This window comes from Chiloscyllium punctatum, chromosome 45 (genome assembly GCF_047496795.1).
Source record: "Chiloscyllium punctatum isolate Juve2018m chromosome 45, sChiPun1.3, whole genome shotgun sequence".
Classification (NCBI taxonomy): domain Eukaryota; kingdom Metazoa; phylum Chordata; class Chondrichthyes; order Orectolobiformes; family Hemiscylliidae; genus Chiloscyllium; species Chiloscyllium punctatum.
This window is the reverse complement of record NC_092783.1, coordinates 62504650-62529966: the sequence shown is the minus strand read 5'-3', so window position 1 is coordinate 62529966 and position 25317 is coordinate 62504650. Positions and strand designations below refer to the sequence as shown.

The following is a 25317-nucleotide window of genomic DNA, read 5'->3' as shown; positions in this document are numbered from 1 at the left end:
CTCATGGACAAATTCAAAATGATGTTCAAATCTGGCCAACAGTCAAAATTGATGTCCACTAAATTTGCAAATGATAATGCAGGAGTATTTTTGTATGCTGAATATTTATGAAGCATGGGGTCCCACGATAGGGGAGGAACATTTTGCCATTCATTACAGGTCTGAAATCTGGCCAGAGCCATCTGCCTGTTCCCACCAACACCCTCCCTCACCCGCGGCTCAGCTGCTTGAGGAAGTTAGCCAAGGGACAGATTATTATAAAATACAGTTTCTTCACTTCATGGAAACCATGGAAAGATTTCTGGTGCCCTCCACCACCTCGTTCTGCCTGTCAGTCGTGAAAGTTATCAGTAACCAGCTGGTGCTAGTGAGCACGTGCTGCTGTTTAAAAATCTGAATGTTGACTGCCAGTGAACAGAATGCGTATTTACTGTATCATCAGTTTTGTGCTTGACTGTAGGCTGCAACAAGTTAGCACTGAGTAATCCTGTTACCTTTTGTAAAGAGATATATTAATGGCTTTTACTCAGTCCTGCAAAGGGTTCAAGGTGCTGGACATCCTTAATCTAAACGGTTCATTGATATTTCAAGCTGAACATTTTTTCCTTTGTTCATACAAGATTCATTCTACATAGGGCACTAATTAAAAAAAAAGTAGCCAAGCCTTAACCATTCAAATGTGATGGTTTTTCACCAAAACTTAGTATAGATAAGTTCTAGAATTAATGTGAATATTAGGGATGTTGATGTGACAGACACTGATTGCACAATATGTGATTATCCAGCTTTGAAATACATCCAGATTTCACTGACTCTGACCTTTCAGAAGCAGAAGTACTCTAATGGTTGTGGTGTGAGAAGAATGGGATTGCATCCAAGTTTCAATCTGTAAAGTGCTTTTTTTTTGCAAGGCCATTAGCTTTTGGTAACTGCAGTAATCTGGAAAGAATGTGAATTCTGCATTTTATGTATCCTGACTAAAGGAACACATTATTTGTTTTGCAGGGAGAGGGATTGAGGGCAGCAGCTGAGAAAGGGTGAGCTCCAGGATTCAGTAAATACAGTGCTAAAATATGGCAGCCTTTTCCTTAATTAAAATTGTCTTGAACCTTTATGATTGTGGTACACTGTGTCCATAGTTTGAATTTGTATGAAGTTGCCAGTTTATTGTGATAAATAATTTTGATTATGACCTGCAAATCATAATGAGACTTCTTTAAAAATCTCTATCCTATACTGTTGTCTTTTCCACAAATGTGAACTGTAACTTGCTGTTTTTTCTTGATTTCCTGAGTATTGTGTAAAGCTCAAAAATAATTGTGCTCAGTCAAAAGGAATTTATACTCTATTGCTTGCTGTTCTGTGGCACTGCACTTGAGTCAATATCCAAGTGTTGTCTTTATGTGAAGCAGATAAGGATTAGACGATAGGTGAACACTTGAAATAGAAGTTGGAACATAAGATTATAAGTGGGTCATTCAGAGTCTTCCATGCTGAAGGAAGATGATTGTAGTGATAATGTCATAAAAAGCAGAAAATGTTGCAAATAAAAAAAATCCTCAACGGGGCAGGCAGTGTTTACAGAGAGAGAAACAGTGTTAATGTAAATAGAGCTGTATGAAAGATTATTGATCTAAAATATCAACTCTGTTTTACTTACCTCAAAAGCTGCCTGATCTGTTCGGTATTTCCATATGTTCTGGTTGTTAACCACCATATTGTATTCTCCACATTTCTGTTAACTACAAGCATTTAAATTGTAGGAATAAATTACTGCAGGTGCTGGAATCTGTACTGAAAACAACAGATGCTAAAGATACAATGGGTCAGACAGTATCCATGGAGAGAGAGCAAGCTAACATTTCAAGTCTAGATGGCTCTTCATCAGAGCTGAAGTGAAGTGTCAAGGGGACAGCATTTATGCTATAATTTCTTTTTTGGTGGGGGGGTGGAATGGGGTTAGTGGGTGTAGTGTGCTGATTGAGAAAAGATCTTGATAGTTCAGATTAAATGATCAGGATGTGCGCATGGCAGAACAATGGTGTGTCTCCTGCCAGACTTGCAAGGACAGATAGTCCCACTGGGATTTTTTTTGGGGGGAGGGGTCGAGAACATGATAACAAAATAAGAGGAGGAAGAAATGGGAGCTGGTTCACAATTTGAAGGTGCTGACCTCAGTATAGAGTCCAGAAGGAACTGGGGCAGTGGGATGGAGTCCTTGCTGGACATGGGGTGTGACGAGCTGTAGTGAAGGTAGCTAAAGGAGTCATTGGCTTTGTAATGAATGGCAGTGAATAGTTTATTCCCCAAAATGGAGGCAGAGAGGCCAAGGATTGGAAGGCATGTGTTGGAAATGGGCAGCGTGGAAGTTATAGAGGGATTGGTATTGGACACAAAATGAATGAAAATTTCAAGGTCCTCGGAGTGTGAAGTGGCACTGAAGCCGTTTCCAATGTACAATGAAAAGTGCTGTAGTAGGGGGTCAGTGAAAGACTGGAGCAAGGATTGTTCCACATACCCCACAACAAAGCAGGCACAACTTGGACCCATGCAGGTGCCCACAGCCACTGCTTTGACTTGGGAGAAGTGAGATGAATTAAAGGAGAAATTGTTCAATGAAAGAACAAGTGGAGGAGAGTGGGATTTTTCAGGCCCCTGCTCATGAAGAAGCTGAGAGCTCTCAGACTGTCCAGGTGGAGAAGGGAGGTACAGAGGGATTGGGCATTCATTGTGAACATGAGACAGTTAAGGCCAGAGAACTGGAAATTGTCAATATGGTGGAGGGCATCAGAGGAATCGCAAATGGAGTCAAGGTAGGAGGGAATGAGCTCAGTGGGGCAGTGAATAGCAGTGCAAGCTGGAAGAACAACATCTTATCTTCTGACTAGGCACTTTAGAACCTTGGTTATTTTCAGCGTTTGAATTGTATTGCTCTGGATAGACAACAGCAAATGGATGTCTTGTTAGAAAAGCAGAGTGGGGTATTCTGTGTATATTCATGCACTGCACTGACGTAGATGTTTAATGGTAAACACACAAAGACAACGAGGGACAATCACCAAATATGGTGAATGGAAAACCCATGGACACAACTTTGGTTTGTAACTTCATGTTATTGCTCACTGACTAAGAAGAGTGAAGTATGAGCAGGTGTGAAACAAGTGTGACATTCGATCCTGTGGATTTCTGATGAGTATATCAGGCTGAAATTGTTCTTGGTGACTACACATTCATGTATAGCTAGCTTAAGGGGCTTGAATTACATCAATCCCCAGTTAAAGCAATAATGTTTCCTGAAAATTGGGCTGCAGTGCTCTTGAATGTATGTTGCAGGTGATCATCATATAATCACAATCATTACAACAAAAGGTGACCATTGGACCCATTGTGGCCCTCTGAAGAAAAAATCCATACATTGCTACACCCCTTCCTCCTTCCTAGATATTTAAAAATGTGGAAATATTTATACCAAAGGAGAGACTATTACGTTTGCACCAACCCGATAGTTAGCCTCCCAGCCTAACTATATTTTCTATCGCTTGGTCCATACCCTTGGAGGACTTTAGGTGGATGACCAGACACTCTCTTAAATCTGATTAGGGTGTCTGCATCTACTGCCTTTTCAGAGTTTCAGACCCCTGCCACCTTTTTGTTTCTTCTCTCCTCCTTCTACCAATCACTTTGAATCTGTGAACCCCCTTGTCACTTGACCCCTCTGCTAACTAAAATAGGTTCTTCCCATTGACTCTTATCAAGACCCTCTCAACCTTTGCACCTCAATCAGGTCTCCCCTTGGACTCCTGTGTTTTGAGGAGTACTACACAAGCCTTTCTAATCTTTTCTCACTGCTGCGATTTTCTAGTCCTTGGAATATCCTTATGAACCTCTGTACATGATCTCATGCAATTATATCTCTTCTGAAATGATGGGACCAGAACTGCATATGATACTCAAGTTGTGATGATTTACACAGTTCCAGAATAACCTCCCTGCTCTCATGTTCTTTGCCTCAGCTAATAAAGAAAAGGATTCCATGCACTGCCTAAATCATTTTGTTGACCTGACCTATCTTTAGGAATCTGAAGAAGACGTACACTTCAAGGTCCTTCAATTCCCTTCAGCTCGCATTTCTCCTGGATTAATTCGATTTGCCATTTTTCTGCCCAACTGACCTGTCCATTGGTATCTCCTTGGAGTCTGCAGCTTCCCTCCTCACTAAAAACTACACAGTTATTTTTTCTGCCATCTGCGATTTTCAAATCAATTATATATATCATAGAAACTCAAGGACCTAACTTTAAGCCCTGGGGAGCCCTAGTGGAAACAGCTTTCCAGTCGCAAAAACACTTCTTCTGTTTCCTACAACTGAGCCAATTTGATGCATTCATCTTGATGCATTCTCTTAAATTCCATGGACTTTTATTTTAACCAATCTGCCATGTAGAACTTTAGCAGATGCAGTTGTGTGAAATGGCATTCTTCTGAAATGTTGAGGAGTACAAGGCAAAAGGTAACGCCTTTTCCTTTTTTTTCTCTTGTCTTTCCCACTTCGATCCACTTATCCTATAACGTGAAAATGTGATTAAACTTTCTAGTGGTATAATTTGAGATTGATAAATTAATTTCTCAGGTGTCTTTATCTCCATGTTCTTCACCTAGGAATTAACTTGTTAGTCCTTGCTATTGATAATTGCATAGATGTGGTGAGCCATTTTATCTTGCTTCATTGTAGCGCACAATATTGTGATCTTAGTTTTTCAGAAACCCCACTTAACAATAGTTTGACAGTGACCTAGGAGAGTCAGTTAGTCCTGAGGAGGTTGACTTTAAAACACAAAAATAAGGTGAGCAATGTTTGTCATGTACTGAATTAAAGCAGGTGAAACGTAATATTGCAAGGCAATACAAGTACCGTGTTGATGTTGAAGTAGCTATAAAGGAAGTTAGGAGAAATCTAAAAGATGTAATTAATTCTCGAGAACCAAAATCAATAGCAATAAAATGTTTAAGTAAGTAGATCATAAGCCAGAGGAGCAGAAGTAAGCCATTTGGCCTCTGAAGTCTCCTGTGCCATTCATTGAGTTCATAGCTTTGATTTGATTTTGATTTAATTTATTATTGTTATATGTACCTAGGCACAGTGAAAAGTTTTGTTTTGTGTGCAGTGCAGTCAGATTGTACCATTCACAGTCATAGAACAGAGCGAAGAATACAATGTTATAGCTGCAGAGGTGTACAAAGAGTGAGATCAACATTTTAAAATTTGAGAGGTCCATGCTAACCTGATACTCAGCAATTCCATTTTCTTGCCATTACTGCATGACCCTCGATTCCTTTACTGATTAAAAATCTGTCTATCTTAGCGTCGACAGCTGTCTGCAGTAAAGAAGTCCACAGATTCACTAGCCTGTTAAAGAAAAAAGTCTTTGTTTGTTTCAAATGGATGACCCCTTAGTCTGAGGTTGTGCCCTCTAGTCCTAGATTCTGTCACAAAGGGAAATAACCCCTCTGCGTCTGCCTTGTCAAGCCCCTCGGGGTTTTTTATGTTTCAATAATGACTCCTTATTCTTCAAAACACCAATGAGTATAGCCCAACCTACTTAATCTTTTCTGGTTGGAAAATTCCTCTGTCAGAAGCAATTGTTTGGACTGCCTGTAACAGCATTCATTGAAACATTTGGTGCTGAAAAAGCACAGCAGGTCAGGCAGCATCTCAGAAGCAGGAGGATCGACGTTTTGGGCATAAACCCTTCACCCGGAACAATGAGGGGCATATGCCTGAAACACCGATTCTCCTGCTGCTCGAATGCTGCTTGACCTGCTGTGCTTTTCCAGTGCCACACCTTTTGTCTCTGACCTCCAGAACCTGCAGTCCTCATTTTTCTTTGACTGTAATGGCAATCTTCCTTTCCTTAGATAAAGAGACTGAAACTGTTCACATTATTCCAGTTGTCATTTGACTAGTGCCTTATATTGAGTTAGCAAGACTTGCCTACTTTTGTACTCTATTCCGTTTGAGACAAAGGCCAGCGTTCCATTTGTCGCCTTTGTTTTCTGGTGCACTTACGTGGTAATGTTGATGATTTGTGCACGCAAACCCCCAAATCTGTCTGTGCTGCAACTTCGAATAGACTTTCCCTACTTAAATAAAGTCCAGCTCTTCCATTCTTGGAAAATTACTGCTAGTGATTTCACTATCTCTGTAGCGACTTCTTTATGAAATCTAAGATGTAACTCATTAGGTCCAGGAAATTAACTTTTAGCCCCAGAATTTTTATCTAGTGGTAGTTATTGTGTTTAATTCCTCCTACTCCATCCATCCTTTGCTTTGCTAAGTTTGCATCTTGTTCCCCATCCTGGTCCACTCCACCCTAATGAGTTTCAGCCCTAGGTATTTAATGCGCCAGGACACTGGTCTCAGCATAGTTCAAGTGAGGTCTGACCAAAATGGTTCACTTCTTTCCCAGTGTTGATGCCAGTACCTCGTGAATTGAAATACATACCTCCCACACTAATCTTTAAACGTTGCGTTTAACTCTTTGGATTTATTTACCTGTGCCAGTTTGCTGATGGCTCAGGTAGTAATTAGTCATAGTCATAGAGATGTACAGCGTGGAAACAGACCCTTCGGTCCAACCCATCCCTGGCAACCAGATATCCCAACCCAATCTCGTTCCACCTGCCAGCACCTGTCCCATATCTCTCCAAACTCTTCCTATTCATATACCTGTTCAGATGCCTCTTAAATGTTGCAATTGTACCAGCTTCCACTTCCTCTGGCAGCTCATTCCATACCCATACCACCCTCTGTGTGAAACTGTTGCCCCTTAGGTCTCTCTTATTTTTCCCCCCTCACCCTAAACCTATGTCCTCTAGTTCTGGACTCCCCCCACCCCAGGGAAAAGACTTTGCCTATTTACCCTATCCATGCCCCTCATAATTTTGTAGACTTCTAATAAGGTCACCCCTCAGCCTCCGGCGCTCCAGGGAAAACAGCCCCAGCCTGTTCAGCCTCTCCCTATAGCTCAAGTCTTCCAACCCTGGCAACATCCTTGTAAATCTTTTCTGAACCCTTTCAAGTTTCACAACATCTTTCCGATAGGAAGGAGACCAGAATTACACGCAATATTCCAGCAGTGCCCTAACCAATGTCCTGTACAGCCGCAACATGATCTCCCAACTCCTGTACTCAATACTCTGACCAATAAAGGAAAGCACAACAAACTCCTCCTTCACTATCCTGTCTACCTGCAATTCCACTTTCAAGGAGCTATGAATTTCTTGGAGGTTCTATTTTTTAGTTTAACTCCTAGTTACTATAGTTAATCTAGTAGCATGCCAGTCATAGGAAATCAGACTATGATGGGCCAAATAACCTTGTCCAGAGCTGTCGTCTTCTGTGTCCAATATCACCTCTTGCATTAAGCTGCAGACTGCAGTCGTCTTGAATATCAGATCTATGTGGCATCTATTCACATTTCATTAGAGCTTTTGGCACCCAAATACACTCCAGTCATTTGAAACGTGATTCCAGTTTTTCAGATCTCTAATGCTGACACTATATGCTTGTGAAGTGAACTTGTATAGACCTGAGCCTGCTGGTTGAATGGTATTTCTTGATTAACATAACCAAAAATCTGCTTTATTAAACTGCACTGGCATTTAACCCAATTTAAACATATATAAAAACTTAGTATATCAAATTCTCGCGTGCAAACCTCTCACTGACAGAGTACAGGCTATCTGAGGATTAAAGGTTAATGGTCTTTCATTTCCGAACTATATCTGTACTCCTCACCTTAGGTCAGTCAAAAATATCAACAAAGCTCAATATATTAGCCACAAGCAAAGTGTTTTAATGATGGTACAAAATTAATTACAAAACAAATTAAATGTTAAATAAATCAAAAAAGGAATTTAATAAAGTACCACGTCAAATATTACTACACAAAATAGGAGCTCATAGTGTCAGAGGTAACATGTCAGTATGGTTACAAGATTGGTTGACTATAAGGAAGCAGAGCAGGGATAAGTAGTTCATTTTTGGGTTAGCCAGCGGTAAATAATGGAGTGTCAGGCAAGACTGCTGGGACCTTAACCATTTGTAATCTGTATCAGTGACTTGAATGTTGGACTGAAAATAAGGGAGCTAAATTTGCCGCTAGCACAAAGTTAGTGAGGAAGTAAATTATCAAAGGGGGGGTGGAGTGTCTGCAAAGGAATATAGATTTGGCAAAAATTAGGCTGATGGAGTATAAAGAAGGAAAACATAAGCTTGTTCACTTTTGTAGCAAAGATAGCATAGCAGTATTCAATTTAAATGGCAGTAGATTACAGAAGTCCAAGGAGTCTGGGTGGCCTGCTGCATCTACCACAAAGGTAGATTGCAGGTGCAGCAAGACAAATGGAATATTTGCATTTATTGCAAAGCAAGTGGAATATGAGGTAGGAAATTCTTGTTGAGACCATATCTCATGTACTGTGTACAATTGAGGAAATCTCTTCCGTGGAAAATGTGGAGTCTGTATCATTGTATTTATTCCATGCTACAGTAGATTTTGATTGGTGAGGGGCAGACAGGAGCGTGGAATTGACCGCATAGCTAGGTCATCTGTGATCTGTATGAATAGCTGGGCTGAATGGCTGCCTACTGTTCCCAAATCCTTTTGTTTGTATGATGTACTGTATGTTCTTAACGGGACTTTTCAGAGCTTATTTTTGTAGTAGAATTATTCATGTGTACATCATAATAATTTAGTTAACACCCTATAAACATCTCGGCATGCTAACAATTAGATCATCCCTATGTTGTTACTGATCCTGCCTCTACATAATAGGCAGAGGAAAGCATAAAGCCTTAGGTTTAGATTTGCAATTGTACAGAATAGATTTGATGCAACCTTGGAATTTATTCCCCATCACAGGTGGCTCAGATGAAAATGGGAAAAGCCGAAGACTGGATGAATACTTGGGCAAAAAGACAAAGAAAAAGAAGAAAAAGAAACATCGGGAAGGTGAACGACCGAGACGACTAAAAATGTACAACAAAGAGGTGCAGACGACCTGTGCAGGAATCACTAACATTGACCTGGACACTTTGGGGCACGGTTCCTTGGATGAATCGAGTGTAATCAACAAATCCTCTGTAGAACATAATGAACAGCTTGACAGATTGGATCTGAAAATGAGCCATTGTGCCATCCCCTCAGGTGCACAGTTACCGTACTTATCTCACAGAGACCACTGTGTACGTAAGGGACTCTTACGGACAGGTTCCTCTAAATTTGCCCACTTCATTCACGTGGAGCATCAACCAAATGGTGGTGCACCAGTGCTCCATGCCTACATGGATGAACTCTCTTTTTTGTCTCCTATGGAGATGGAGAGGTTTGCTGAGGAATTTCTTGCTTTGACTTTCAGTGAAAATGAAAAGAGTGCAGCTCATTATGTAATGGCTATTGTACATGGAGCCGCAGCTTACCTGCCAGACTTTCTAGATTATTTTGCTTTCAACTTCCCCAACACTCCAGTGAAAATGGAAATATTGGGGAAGAAGGATATAGAAACTACAACCATCTCGAACTTTCGTGCTCAGGTAAGAATTTGTTTCCTACACTTTCTGCTTATTTCTAGTTCATTCTTTAAAATATAAATGAAAAGAAAGGACTTGGGAATTGATAGTTGGAAATCCAGAATGTGCCCTGCATGCTAACAGAATTGTTCTGAAAAGAAGTGGGTGCGGTGGCGGTTCACTGGGATGTTGCCTGAGCTGGAATGTTTTGGGTGTGAAGAGAGACTGGAGAGCTTGGGGTTGTTTTCCTTTGAGCAAAGAAGGCTGAGGATGACTTGGTTTAGCTGTTCAAAATTGAGGTATACAAATAGACAAAAACTTTGCTCCTTCGAGGGATCAAGAACAAGGAGGCATAGGTTTAAAATAAGGAGCAGGAGATATAGAAACGATTATTAAAGGATTTCTTTTCACCCAGAGGGTGATAGCTATCTGGAACTCAGTCTGAAAGGCTTGTAGCTGGAGGAACTATCGAGACATTTACGAGTACTTTGTTACTATTTCTGGACTTTCCTATTATTGGCCACACAGCATGTCTTTCAACCCAGACTATTTTGGAGACTGCTAAGCTAATGGCACGGTGGCACAGTGGTTAGCACTGCTGCCTCACAGCGCCAGAGACCTGGGTTCAGTTCCCGCCTCAGGCAACTGTCTGTGTGGAGTTTGCACATTCTCCCGTGTCTGTGTGGGTTTCCTCCCACAGTCCAAAAATGTGCAGGTCAGGTGAATTGGCCATGCTAAATTGCCCGTAGTGTTAGGTGAAAGGGTAAATGTAGAGGAATGGGTATGGGTGGGCTGCTCTTCAGAGGGTCAGTGTGGACTTGTTGGGCCTAAGGGCCTGTTTCCACACTAATCTAATCTAATCTAAACTTGTATCCTTACCTTTTTTCTCTCAATAAAACCTCTTCATCGGGACGGTTCTGTCTTTCTATGATACTAGATTTGTTTCACTAGACAATAGTTTTTTTTCCCCTAATGCACTGTACTGTTCACTTCAGTGATGTAATCACTTCATTAAAATGCTTATAAAAACATTTCTAGACACCCTATCACTACGCATGGAATACAAATATAAAAGTAAAATTATCTTCACTTCTGGACACAAGATATAAATAGCAATCAAATTTAAAACCATCCATTATTTCATGCACTTTTAGAACTTGTTTCCAAAAAAAACACAAATCTTCATAGAATTAATGTTCCTGATGGGCTGAATGGCTTATCTCAGTATTATAAATGTTATGTAAATCCTTGTAAATAAGTTACACCCGGGATACTTCATCCAGTGCATTTGCATGTCTGTCTGCATATCCCTGTGTCAATGGTATCTAAATATTGAGTAACTCGGGAGTTTCTCAAGTGAGCAACTATCGTCAGGTTGTCAGGATAATTTTGTTGAAACTAAAGTACTAACTTGGATTGAAAGTTGGTTGGCTGACAGGCAACAAAGAGTAGTGATAAACGGCTCCATTTCGGAATGGCAGACAGTGACCAGTGGGGTACCGCAGGGATCAGTGCTGGGACCGCAGCTTTTTACAATATATATTAATGATATAGAAGATGGTATTAGCAATAACATTAGCGAATGTGCTGATGATATGAAGCTGGGTGGCAGGGTGAAATGTGAGGAGGATGTTAGGAGATTATAGGGTGACCTGGACAGGTTAGGTGAGTGGTCAGATGCATGGCAGATGCAGTTTCATGTGGATAAATGTATGGTTATCCACTTTGGTGGCAAGAACAGGAAGGCAGATTACTACCTAAATGGAATCAATTTAGGTAAAGGGGCAGTACAAAGAGATCTGGGTGTTCTTGTACACCAATCAATGAAGGTAAGCATGCAGGTACAGCAGGTAGTGAAGAATGCTAACAGCATGCTGGCCTTCATAACAAGAGGGATTGAGTATAGAAGCAAAGAGGTTCTTGTGCAGCTGTACAGGGCCCTGGTGAGATCACACCTGGAGTATTGTGTGCAGTTCTGGTCTCCAAATTTGAGGAAAGACATTCTGGCTATTGAGGGAGTGCAGCGTAAGTTCACTAGGTCCATTCCTGGAATGGCGGGATTACCTTACACTGAAAGACTGGAGCGACTGGGCTTGTATACCCTTGAGTTTAGAAGACTGAGAGGGGATCTGATTGAGACATTTAAGATTATTAAAGGATTGGACACTCTTGAGGCAGGAAACATGTTTCCACTGATAGGTGAGTGCCGAACCAGAGGACACAGCTTAAATACGGGGTAGACCATTTAGGACAGAGATGAGGAGAAACTTCTTCACCCAGAGAGTGGTGGCTGTGTGGAATGCTCTGCCCCAGAGGGCAGTGGAGGCTCAGTCTCTGGATTCATTGAAGAAAGAGTTGGATAGAGCTCTCCAGGATTGTGGAATCCAACGTTATGGAGATAAGGCAGGAACAGGATACTGATTAAGGATGATCAGCCATGATCATATTGAATGGTGGTGCAGGCTCGAAGGGCAGAATGGCCTATTCCTGCACCTATTGTCTATTGTCTAATGAGAGGCCTTGACCAAGGTTTCACCTCATTCTGAGCCTGCAAGCTTGTGAAACAAAATGAACAAATTTGATTTTACTAGTTTTGGTCCCAATATTGCAATTCTGAAGAAGGATCACTAGACATTAAGCATTGACTGTGCTTTCTCTCCACAGATGCTGCCAGACCTACTGAGTTTCTCCAGCAATTTCTGTTTTTGGTTTGGATTTCGAACATCCACAGTTCTTTGGTTTTGCTGGACGTAAGGAGCCTCAGCTTGATGTCTCATCCAAAAGATAGCATTTCTGATAGTGCAGGTCAGGAGATTCAACCTTGAGGGAGCACTCAAACAGAAAACCTTCTGACTCAGATGAAAGTGCTCCTAACTGATTCAGTCAGGCAATAGTGGTATAATGGTGATGCTGTTGGATCAGTAGTCCAGAGGCCCATGTTAATGCTATCAAGACCTGGGTTCAAATCCCAGCATAGCAGCTGTTGGAATTTAAGTTTGTTTAATAAATCATGACAATAGAACGAGTCTCAGTAATGATGCCATGATAACCAATATTTACCACATTTAAAAAAAAACTATTTAATTAATGACCATCAGGAAAGAAATCTGTCATCATTGGGTGGCACAGTGGCTCAGTGGTTAGCACTGCTGCCTCACAGCACCTGCATCCCAGGTTCAATTCTAGCCTCTGGTGACTGCCTGTGTGGAGTTTGCACATTCTCCCTGTGTCGGTTTCCTCCCATAGTCCAAAGATGTGCGGCTCAGGTGAGTTCGCCATGCTGAATTGCCCATAGTGTTAGGTGCATTAGTCAGAGGGAAATGGGTCTGGGTGGGTTACTCTACGGAGGGTGAGTGTGGACTTGTTGGGCCGAAGGGCCTGTTACCACACTGTATGGAATCTAATCTAATCTAATTACTTGATGTGACTCTGGCCTATTGCGATGTGGTTGATTCTTAACTGCCCTCTGCAAAGCAAGCTACTCCGTCCAAAGGAGGTAAATGCTGACTCTGCTTGCGATTCTCTCATCGATAGAAAAAATACGCATCAGTAAAGCGTTTGATAAGGTAGGCTGATGGAGAAAGTGAAGTTGCATGGCATCCAGATTGTACTAGCTAGATGGATGAAGAACTGGCTGGGCAACAGGAGTCATTGGTAGTGGAAGGGAGTTTCTCAAAATGGAGAACTGAGACTAGTGGTGTCCCACACCACTGTTGTTTGTGATATACATAAATGATCTGGAGGAAGGTATAGGTGGTCTGATTAGCAAGTTTGCAGATGACACTAAGATTGATGGAGTAGCAGATAATGAAGGGGACTGTCAGAGAATGCAGCAGATGGAGTTCAGTCCCGCCAATATCGAGGTGATGAATTTTGGAAGATCCAATTCAAGAGTGAACTGTATAGTAAATGGAAAAGTCCTGGGGAAACATGTTGTACAGAGAGATCTGGGTGTTCAGGTCCATTGTACCCTGACGGTGGCAACACCGGTCAATAGAGTAGTCAAGGAGCATATGGCATGCTTTCCTTCAACAGATGGGGTATTGAGTACAAGAGTAGGCAGGTCATGTTACAATTAGAAGATTTTGGTTTGGCCGCGTTTGGAATACTGCGTACAGTTCTGGTTGCCACATTACCAAAAGAATGTGGGTGCTTTTGGAGAGGGTGCAGAGGAAATTCACCAGGCCGTTGCCTGGTATCGAGGGCACTAGCAATGAAGAGAGGTTGAGTAGGTTAGGATTATTGTCATTAGAAAGACTGAGGTTGAGGGGGGACCTGACTAAGGTCTCCAAAATCATGAGAGGTGTAGACAGGCTGGATAGCGAAGCTTTTTTTCCCAGGGCGGGGGACTCTATTACTAGGGGTCATGAATTCAAAGTGAGAGGGGAAATATTTTGGGGAGATGTGTGGTAAGTTCTTTATGCAGAGAGTGGTGTGTGCCTGGAACGTGTTGCCAGCAGAAGTGTCAGAGGCAGGCACAATAGCATCATTTAAGATGTATCTAGACAGATACATGAATGAGCAGGGAGCAGCAGGATGCAGACCCTCAGAAAATAGGCAAGAGTTTAGATAGAGGATCTGGATTGGCGCAGGCTTGGAGGGTCGAAAGGCCTGATCCTGTGCTGTTAATTTTCTTTATTCTTTGTTCACAATGATGTCCTGACTCTTGTTTATCCCTCTGTTAACAACACGCAAGTATATTATACAATCATCGTCACATTGCTGCTTTAAGGAATTTATGCTCAAGTTGATTGCATTACACAGTGGCACTCCTTCAACAGTACTTTGGTTGTGAAGCATTTTAGGATTTCCTCAGGTTGTGGAAGTAGCTATATGAATACGAGCCTTTTATATGTTCTTTCCTGCTACTTTAGATGTGGTTTGCAATATGAATGTCTTAGAGCTAACTATTGCCACTTAATTCTATAGTTCAGTGAAATTGGGTGTAATATTTCACTTCAATTGAATGGAAAAATATCTGCTGACCTCCATTTAATGCAATATTCTGTCAGTGTCCACCTCTCTAGTAGTTGTGTGGTTAAGATGTTGATTGTAATCATATTTTGCAAATTAAAACTTGGTCCGGTTTGTAGTGCCTGATACCACAAGCAAGCTTACCTGCTGAAAGTCAATGTTTAACATGATGTGATCTGTAAAACTGAAACATGTGGATAAACTGTTCTGCTCAGCTGTATAATCCATCTATTTCCAGGCTTGTAACACCTTTGATTGTTCTGAGCTTACACTTGTTTAGAATTTTATTTTGTTGCACAATACTCTGCAATATCAGATTTGGTTTGGGATTAAAAACACTTTTAAAAAATCTGTAGTATTGGTGTATTGAAAAACATTTGGATGTCTTATGAGAGACTGGTGGTTGGGCACTATTTCCCCTTATTGCAGAAATTCTGCATCCCAAAAGTGGAGGCTGAACTGCTGATGTCTGGGTCAGTACGTGATAGAGCATTGAGACAGGATGGTGCAGGAATTATGGAGTTTATTAACCTTTCCTTGAATCACAGAATCGTTATGGCATCGAAGGTGGCCACTCAACCAATCATGTCCATGCTGGCTCTATGACCGTTATTCTCACGCCATTTACCCAGGACCCAACACATTGTTTCTGTTCAAATAATCATCTCATTAGCTGTTGAATGTCTGGATTGAACCTGTCTCCATCATGTTTCTGGACAGTCCATTCCAAGCTACCAGAGTGCAGCATGAACCAACAGCCTTCTGACTTGAGGTGAAAATGCTACCAAATAATGAACAGTGCGCGCTCAGTCACAGCTGACACACCAATATCAAAATATGTTTTAAAAATGAGGGGATGCCTTTACTGAGCAAGTACTGCAGCACACAAGTACCGTTACCTGTTTAACAGACCTTGAAATGAAAGTGGCATAGAGGAAAAGGAAAGCTCAGTGCCTTACTGCAGGGGTCTGTCATGACGGAAGTTGCAAGGAATATGAACTTCTGTGCACACTGGCCCTTTGTTAGAAACACTGATGGCTTGTTCGAATACAGTCATGGCTTTTCAGAAGATTCAATAAAGCGTCTGTGTTCATTTTAGAATTTTAACCTAATGGGTTCCTTTGTAGGAGCTGCTCCAGGATTAGTACTGCTCCTGAATAAATGAGGAAGCTGGACGAATGCCAGGGAGACTGAGTAAGCAAGTGGTTATAAATATTTGCTGGAAGTCTCACGTAGAGGCTGTAACTCAGCTGTCTGACTGTGTCCTCGGGTGACGCTGTTCCTGATTCAGGACAGTGTGTCTTGGCAGTACTTGGGTGTTTGAAAAGGAAAACAGCTTCTTGTTGTTTGAACATTCCTGCCTTATCCCTTAAGCAAACTTGTACTAGTGGAGATGTTAATTGATTTGATAATTCACTTAATTTATTATGCACAGAACACTCATGTAGTTTCACAGTACAGAAAGAGATCTTTTGGCCCATCATACCCAATCAGTCGTTAAGCACCTATCTACTCTAGGCCCATTTCCCAGCACTTGTAGAAAAAAATCCAGCGGGATGTTTATTTGCTTCTGATATGAATTTCCAGCATTTTCTGATTTTATTTCATGTTTCCAGCATCTGCTGTCTTAACTCATGAATCATTTAATTGCTCAAAATAACAGCATTTTTCAGTTATACTGGCTCTTATATCAACACCAAATTTAGTATGTATTTTTAATGAGTTTGTTTTAATTTGAGATGCAAACCAGTATAAATTCAGCTGCTTTTTTGGTGCATTAAGTCTTTAGTAGAAGTACAACTACAGATCTGTATTAGAAGAACATTCTATCTGAAAATATGATGGGAGCAGCATTTGAAATATTGATAATTATCCATTTTTGGATGAATTGAAATAACCTGTAAGATCTGTACTGCTTTTATGGTTTTGGAATATCTTGGTATTCAAATGTTGCCATTTCAAGCTGTCAGAATGATAGTACTTATTGTTAGCAACTCCTAATCCATTATTAATTGCACATTGCAAATGGTTCCCTCAGACTGATGCTGTTCTGAGGCAATTTTTATTCCATTATTAGTGACCTTGGAAGGGTTTATTTCATTATCTCAGAGATTTATTTGACTTAGAAGGATTTACTTTCAAATAAATTGTTAAAGTTAATGTATGAAACAAAAAGATTAAAAGATCACAATTATGCTGTTAATGAAGTGATTCAACTAGTTACACCCATGTCTCCCTGTTTGCTCAGGGATAGAACTACCATACTGCCTTCCAAGCCACCTTTATGTAACCAAGCAAAATTTATTAAAGACAGCCCAGTTTAATCTGCAATAGACCATTATGCAGCATTGTTGGTCTTTGCCACAGAAATTAAATTCTGCTTTACAGTGCTGAAGTCTGGCATTTACTTCAAAGTAAGAAATGTTTGCAGACAATACTTTGCTCCCCGCTTGCTCCTTGAAATGTTATTGAACAAAGCAGCCAAAAATGCAGGCTAGTAAATGTTAACCAGTTAGATCTTTTGATGCATGGTTTTTTCCTCCTTCAGTTGGTAAATCACTGGTCACTTTTGACAACATTGCCTGTGACCTGTTTCATCATCCTCTGTATAACATCAACAAAGCATAGGGACAGATGGCAGCTTTTCAGGCCCTGGAGCCTGTTCTGTTTGTCAGTTAGATCATGACAGATGTGTATTTCCTCTCCATTTGCCTGTCTCTGATACAGATCCCTTGGTACACTTACCCAATAGAAATGTATCACTCACCCTTAAAATTAAAATTGTTTTCTGTAACCTTTGAAGGAAGAGATTTCCACCAGCTAATTACTACTTGATTTCTCTCCTCAGCTTTCATTTTAAAATTTTGCACCTCTGTTTCTCTACCAGAGAATCCTTGTATCCACCTTATCTAATTCCTTTATCATTTTTGAAGACCTTAAATTTATCACCATTCCACTGCCTGAACCCAATGGAACACAAACCAATGCAATGCAGAGTTTAATCCTCTTAACCTATCACTCTTGTGAATCTTCCCTCACCCTCTAGTAAAGCATAACATCCCTCCTGTGCTGTGGTGCCCAGGACTGATCAATGTTGCAGATGAAGGCAGACCAAAGCTCTAAGCTAAACTCAATTAAATCATCATTCTTCTTTATACTCTTGTCACTTGTTCCATAACAGTTCCTGGAATGTCATTTTTTTAATTTCCTGAATTGATGTACTAAAAAGCTTTCTTGTAACATTCTCAAGTCTGTCTTCTGGAGTCCTTATAAATTTGCTTTGGCTGGCTGTACTTTCAGCTGAAACCCATCAGGTCTGGCAACATCTGCAGAAGAAGAAGCAGAATTAAGATAGTGTTGTAGAGCAGGGAGATCTAGGAGTTCAGGTATATAATTCTTTGAAGCTTGTTTTACAGAGAAGATGGTTAAAAAGGCATTTACTATGCTTGCCTTCATTGCTCAGTCTTTTGAGTACAGGAGTTGGGAAGTTGTGCAGGACATTGGTAAGGCCTCTTTTGGAATACTGTGCCCTGTTCAGGTTGCCCTGTTAGAGCAAGGATATTACCAAGTTAGGATAAACATAGAGGAACCTCGATTGTCCGAACGACATGGGCGGGGAGTATTTTGTTGGATAATCAAATGCCGGATAACAGTTTAGCCAAGCATCTGGACCTTGCAGAATTTGGATAATTGAGGTTCCTCTGCACGTGAATAGGAGAGGTTTGCAGCGATATGGACTAGGAATAGGCAGGTGGGACTAGTTTAGTTTGGAATTATATTCAGCATATACTGGTTGGACCAAAGGGTCTGCATTGATGATGTATGACTCTGAGACCAGTGATTCTTCATTAAAATTTGGTAGAGCTTCCAGCACCTGCAATTCTTTGTTTTTATTTTTGTGTTTTCAGCTGACTGTTCGTGTGTTGGAATTTGCATCAATCGTGAGCAGCCGTAGCCCAACAACTGTACCTTACCTTAAATACCCTAGTGCTGTGGTTTGCTGCTGGGTAGACTCTCTGCCATGCAGTATTTATTTTATTCTTTCTTGGTGTGTTAATATTACTGACCGGGCCAGCAGTTGTTGCCCATCCCTGCATTGTTGTGGAGAAGATGGTGATGAGATGAGGGAATCCTGCGTCATCAGAGATGTTGTATTTCAAATGAGATGTGAACTTTTTTGGATGTAAAAGATTCCATGGAACTGAATTATTGTGAAGAGCAGAGCAGCAATTGTCCTTCAAATAATATTGCAAAAACAGATCCATAGAAGGTTATTCAGCCCAAAGGTAGAGTTATTCAGTTTGCTCAGTCTCTCCTTTCTTCAAAACCAAGTAAGAGTATTTATTTATAAAGTTCTTTTTGAACCATAACTATTGAAGCTCCTTTCACTACCCTTTCAACACTGCAGATTTAGGGTGGTGTGGGTGGAGAGTAAATATTTTCTCATTGTTTCTGGTTCTTTTTCAGATGTTTTTAAATCTCTCTTCTGGCTACTGACTTTTCATGACTAGAAACCTTTCTTCTTTAACCTATAAATACACTGCATGGTTTTGAACACTACAATTAAATCTATCCTTAAACTTCTTTGCTCTGAGATCAAATCCAACTTCAATATTCTTGCCACGTAACTGAAATTCTTCATAATTGGTTGCATTATAGTAAACCTCCTGTGCACCCTCTTCAAAATCTTCATACTTTTCATACACCAGAATTATAGAGTCATAGAGATGTACAGCACGGAACCAGACCCTTCGGTCCAACTTGTCCATGCCCAACCCAATTCTAGTCCCACCTGCCAGCACCCAGCCCATATCCCTCCAACCCCATCCTATTCATATACCCATGCAGATGCCTTTAAAATGCTGCAATTGTACCAGCCTCGACCACTTCCTCTGGCAGTTCATTCCATACATGCACCACCTTCTGTGTGAAAAAGTTGCCCCTTGGGTCTCTTTCATATCTTTCTCATCTCACCCTAAACCTAGACCCTCTAGTTCTGGACTCCCCCACTCCAGGGAAAAGACTTTGTCCATTTATCCCTATCCATGCCCTCTAGCTGATGCCTAACCAGTGATTTATGAAGATTTAATATAATTTCCTTGCTTTTGTACTCTATTCATAAAAGCAGCAATCACGTGTTGTTTATTAGACTCTTTAATTTGTACTGCCGTTATCAAAGTTTTGTATACATACTCTCCAAGGTGTCTGTACTCAAATTCTTGTCACTTTTTTTGTCAGGCCTTGCTGCATGCCCAATGGCTGCAGTGTTTTTTAAGTTGCAAGTGACTAAGCTTAAAATCTTAACTGGTGGTAAAACATGTTTGGACATCAAGGTTGTAAATGTTACTATCAAGAGTCATTCTGCATGGAAGAGGCCCTTTGGGTCTGTGCTGACCTTTCTACACTAATCCCATTTTCCAGCGGTTAACACATAGTCCTGAATGTTACACCATTTCAAGTGCCCATCCAAATAGTTTTTAAAAGTTGTAAGGTATCCCACTTCAACTACCATCCTAGGCAGTGCATTCCAGATTCCTGCCGTCCTCTGGGTGTTATAAATAGAATTTGATGCTGGCCCACATAAGGTATTAGGACAGATGACCAAAGGTTTCATCAAAGTGACAGGTTTTAAATAGTAATGAAAGCGAAGGCAGGGGGAAGAGAGAATTCCAGTGCTTGGGGACCAGCCAGTCACTCTTGTTGGAGCAAAGGGTCCACAGAGGAAGAGAGAAGGCCATGGAGAAATTAGAATACAGAAAGAATCATTTTAAACTCATGGTATTACCAGACCAGAAGGGAGCTCAGTGAGTACAGGAGTAATGGATGCAACAAACAGTTGAAGCTGTACTGTAAAGTGAGGAATTGATATTGATGGATGTTTACAGACTGAAACTTAATCACAGTGCTCCAAATGTTCTGAGTAACAATTTGCAACAGACTAAATATAAACTGTAAAATATATGAAAAGCAGATAATTTGAATGCATTGTCATGTGATGATCTGAGGGTTCTAATGGTGATGGGATATTGGCACAGATTAAGGCCCTTTATGTGACTGGGTGGGAGTGATTAACAAATGTACTGTTGCTATTGAACCAAAATCGTGCAAACATTTTCCTGTGATTCAAGTCAGTTGTTTTTCCTCAGTCTGGGTTTCTTATGTTGGATTTCTTCCAGCTTGAGTTGTTTTTGAACTCTTTCCTGTGAGGTTGATGAAAATATCACTTAAAATTCAGAGTTGAAAAGGTTAAGTGCTTTAAATGTTCGTTTTTTGAGTAAATCCTTTGAAGTAAGATTCTTTCTCACTGAGGCATGTAACTGCTGGTGTGTTTTTTTGCTTCTGACCAGTGTTGTAAGTTGGAATGTAATGGACAGCTGTGTGTGGGAGTTTGTGTCTAAGGAAATCCAACTTCTCCTTTCTGTTGTCCTTGAACGTGATAACAAATGCCAAACTCTGTTGTGTCCCATGAAAGGGAGTCAAAATCTGTTGTCAAGGATGAGAAGAAAGACTGGAAATAAAAGCGAAAGAGGAATATGCATCTAAACAGTTTTTTAAAAAATCATTAGGCAGCCAAAGGAAGCAGTTCCATTTGGACAGCACCTTTCATAGGGTCAGCCAGCCCAAAAAGAGGCCATTTGCCCAAAGGAGAGCTTTGAAACAGCTGCCAAAGTAGTTCCACACTCTTGCTTCTTCCACCAGCCCTCCAAACATTTCTGTCTAAAATGTATCTCTATAATTTCTCCATGAAAGGCATTATTGAATGTGCTGCTGTCCCAGAACCCCCTCAGACTGCCTTCCAAAACATAACATTGTTGGAGCAGCTAATAAATTACATTGTAAAATTGAATCACTGATCTGAGGGCAAATGTGGCAATTGCTTTTGTGCTCAGCTAGATCCCATAAACCGCAAAAGAAATGAGCAACTTCTGTAAGCTGAGGAATTAAATTAGAGTAGACACCAGGAGAATTCTCTAAGCCTCTTCAAGTAGTTATATAATATTTTTTTAATGTGCAAAGGTTCTTGAAAAGACATGGTATTCTCTCAATTCATCACTGAAGTGGCAGCGTAGATCATGTAACTGTAAGGACAACCTTAACTGTTTTTGACCGTGAACTATAAAATGGGCAAAGATACTGCTTTAAACCAAAGAAACTGTACAAGAAAACGTGACAGTTAAAAAGAAAGTTGCTGGAACTCATTGAGTTGTATCAACAATATCTTATTCAAGTAGTGCATAGGGACGTTGTTGCCCAAGGACAGTCCTCTTAATTCAGGACCAGTTCTGTGTATGTGTTTGTTCAAGGATTGGTCAGTATCAAACTCTGAGAGATATTTTCTAATTAGCCTATTTGCAAATGTAATTACCCACCTCTGGAACAGATGGGGCTTGAACCTGTCTCTACCACTGCACCACAAGAGCCCTAAAAACTGGTTCCTGGAAAAGTGGTCACAGCTTTGCATTTGAACAATACCTGTACTGGAGAAAAACACAGCCTCTGAAGGAAAAAGTACATAAATCCCCCTCTATCATCCCCATGTTAATAACTAACAGAAAATTTCCTGTAGCTGTTCTCACTTATCATTTACTTGTAAACACCTCTCTGCAGTCTTCCTTATTGGAAGAAAAAGCAGTAAACCCACCTTCAGAGACACTTAAAGGGTGAATCTTCAAACAGTGAGTGAAAAATTGAGAATTGATGTATTTACAACTTCATTAGAGAGTCAAAAGGATCTGAAGGAAAACAGTTCCTGTTTTCAGAGCCTGTATATTGGACTGGTGCTACATTGACTGTTTTGTTCCTTCCCCATCTAAATACTTCTGTTTTGTCTTGTCTCTTTGAGTGTCTGTATGTGGATGAGAATTTTAAAAACTTTTAAATCAGCAATTCCTGTTTCTTTCTTGTGTTTAAAAACATTTTGATTGACCTGACAAGCACATAGCTTCTGCTGTGAGCAGATTGAGTTTCCCATTTTTGCCTGAAGCACTTTTGCTTGTAGTTTTTATTGTGTGTCAGGCTATACTCTTAAATCAAGGGCAACTGTAAGGGTAAATAAAGTTTGTATCAGTTTTATAACACAGCCATGCATTTTTACACTGTCTTGTGAATAAACAAACTGCGTATTGGGGCAATGTGGTTTTAATCTGAATCCTTGTGAAAGACATCCATTTCCGGCCAACTGAGCTTAATATAACCAAGATTAAAAGTTGAAGACTTTATTCAGCTCCTAGAACCATTTGCTTTGAACAGAAAGGAAGTATGAGGTGATGTCAATCCAGTGTGCACAGCTGCTTCATGACTTGATAATCGTCTGCAAAGTATTCACTTGATCTTTGTTAATTGTGCTACATCTGACTCTACTTGTGTAATCACACACCAAGCTAAAAATAAATACATTACCTTCCATAATTGACACTAGAAAACACTCATTGGGTTGTCCTAGTTCTTTGTAATGTAGCACACCTTCATTTATCATAACTGTACCCAGCAGCTGTCAGGCCAACATGATATTTAACAGCTGTGTCCAGGGCTGCAGCAGCATTGCCAGTATGTCATTTGTGTATTAATCAGGTTTATCTGTGGGTTAACTATTGAAATGAAATTAATACTCTACCATTAATGACTCAGTCAACAAGTGCTAAACCATTCTATCACCAAATTCAAAAAGATTGAGAAGGAACTAGAATGTATTGGGTGGGCCCTATAGCAAAACTATTAAAGTGACCTCACCTGAAATGTAAACGGATTCCCTTTCAAGTTCATTAACTGTCAATGCATTCTCACTCAACACTTCAATTTCTGATTTTGAGTTAATTACTTTGGATAAATTCATCTGCTTCACCTCTCTTGTGTATTCAGGTCTTACTCAGCACATTTGACCACATAATCTGACTGAGTATGGTACTGAATGAGCACTAAACTGTCACATTCTCTATCAGGTGAATGTTGATGGATGGCATCGATCTCCATAATAGCTGAGTTAGGATTGTAGAGGACAGTAGGCAAGATTGGATCTTGAGAGCTTGTGAATTGGGAAGAGAATACATCGTTGGCAGTACTCTGGCTGTGATAAGAGACCAGAATGAAACAAACAAATTGCTGGAAAAGCTCGGCAGGTTGGGCAGTATCTGCGCAGAGAAGTCAGAGTTAACGTTCCAGAACTGAGGCAGGGTCACTCGACTTGAAACATTAATTGTTCTCTGCAGAGATGCTGCCCAACCTGCGGAGCTTTTCCAGCAATTTGTTTTTTTTTTATTTGCAGCATCTGCAGTACTTTCGGTTTTTATTTAAACAAGAATGCAACTTGGTGAGGATATTTTCATTCGCTGAGCTGGAAACAAGGGAGAATGTATGAGGGGAGGTGTATGGAGTTGGGCAATAAGGGACAATACTAGAGGATTACAATCTTGGATAGATTTGGAACCTTGGTCAGGGATGTCCAATTGCTCAGGGTGAATTGACCAAGCAACCCCCTCAAGCCGACTGCACTATTTTCCTTGATTTGACAAAAATCATGCCTCAGCCTTGAATAGACTCAAGAATGAAGTACCCACAAGCTTGGTGTGTGGGGAATTCCAAAGTTCCACAACATTGTGAGCCTGCATAGGAGTATGTGAATTAGGAGCAGACGCAAGCCTTTCAGCCCCTCTAGCCTGTTCAGCAATTCAAGAAGACCATAGGTAATTGTACTCTGGTTTCAACTCCACAGTCCCATTTACTCCAACAGGCAGACTCCTTTGTTAGTCCAGAATCTATTTAAGTCTACCTAAAAATTATTCACTCAGCCTGCCTCCATGGCTCTCTACAGAACAGAATTCCAAAGGCTTATTTTTAAACTGACACTAAATTTGTGTTGTTTTCACAATAGAAGCTGCTTTCCAACTTCCACCCCTCACCATCTTATTGATTTCAATAAGATCCCTTGGTGGATGTAGACAATTTGGCCATGTTCTTAGTCAGAGGTTTCATGCACATGTTTGGAAACCACTGTTGCACTTGAGCTTAGGAGGTTCATGCAGCAGGGGAAAACTTCACCACCAGAACCAGCTTATCTGACCTTTCTTTGTAGGATATCTTGCCCCCCCACCCCAATTCAGAAGTCAGTTAAGTATATCTTCTCTGTACTGCTGCTAATATATTAAAATGAGTGCTGGAAATCTGGAGGAAACTCACCAGTTCTGGCAGTGTCTCTGAAGAGAAAAGATTAGTGACTCAAACCCTGTATGACTCCTCTTCAGAACTATTATCCTCAGATCATTGAATCCCTACAGTGTGGAAGCAGGCCGTTCAACCTATTGAATCCACACTGACCCTGTGAAGAGCATCCCATTCCCCAGTCCCTGCATCCCATGCTAACCTGCACATCCCTGAACGCTATGGAGCAATTCACCTGACCTGCACATCTTTGGACTGTGGGGAGGGAGCAAGAGCACCCAGAGGGTTCCCATGCAGACACAGGGAGAACTTGCAAACTCAGCACACAGTCACCCAAGAGTGGAATCAAACTCTGGAACCTAGTGCTGTGAGGCAGCAGTGCCACTATGCCATCCTTAAATGTAATTCAAACTCCATAACCTGACAGGGTGTCATTTGAACCCAGGTCCCTGGAACTTTAGCTGAGTTTCTGGATTAATAGTCCAGTGATAGTACCACCTGGCCATTTCCACCCCTGTGTATCCTGTTAAATTAATACTGTTAAATTCCATTTCCTTTTGGTTACATACAGATTGGGGGTTTTAAAGCTTTGCAACACAGCTATCCTTGCAAATATG

General features: G+C 40.8%; 1 protein-coding gene across 1 annotated transcript in view; it reads left to right on the top strand.

The window, feature by feature from the left end:
* The window catches only part of LOC140467499 (lysine-specific demethylase 9-like), a 69563-nt gene that overhangs the window by 13806 nt on the left and 30440 nt on the right, over positions 1–25317 (top strand). Inside the window, exon 2 of the mRNA XM_072563917.1 lies at positions 8925–9595. Coding sequence (XP_072420018.1) covers positions 8925–9595 — 671 coding nt within the window. The remainder of the gene's footprint in view (positions 1–8924; positions 9596–25317) is intronic.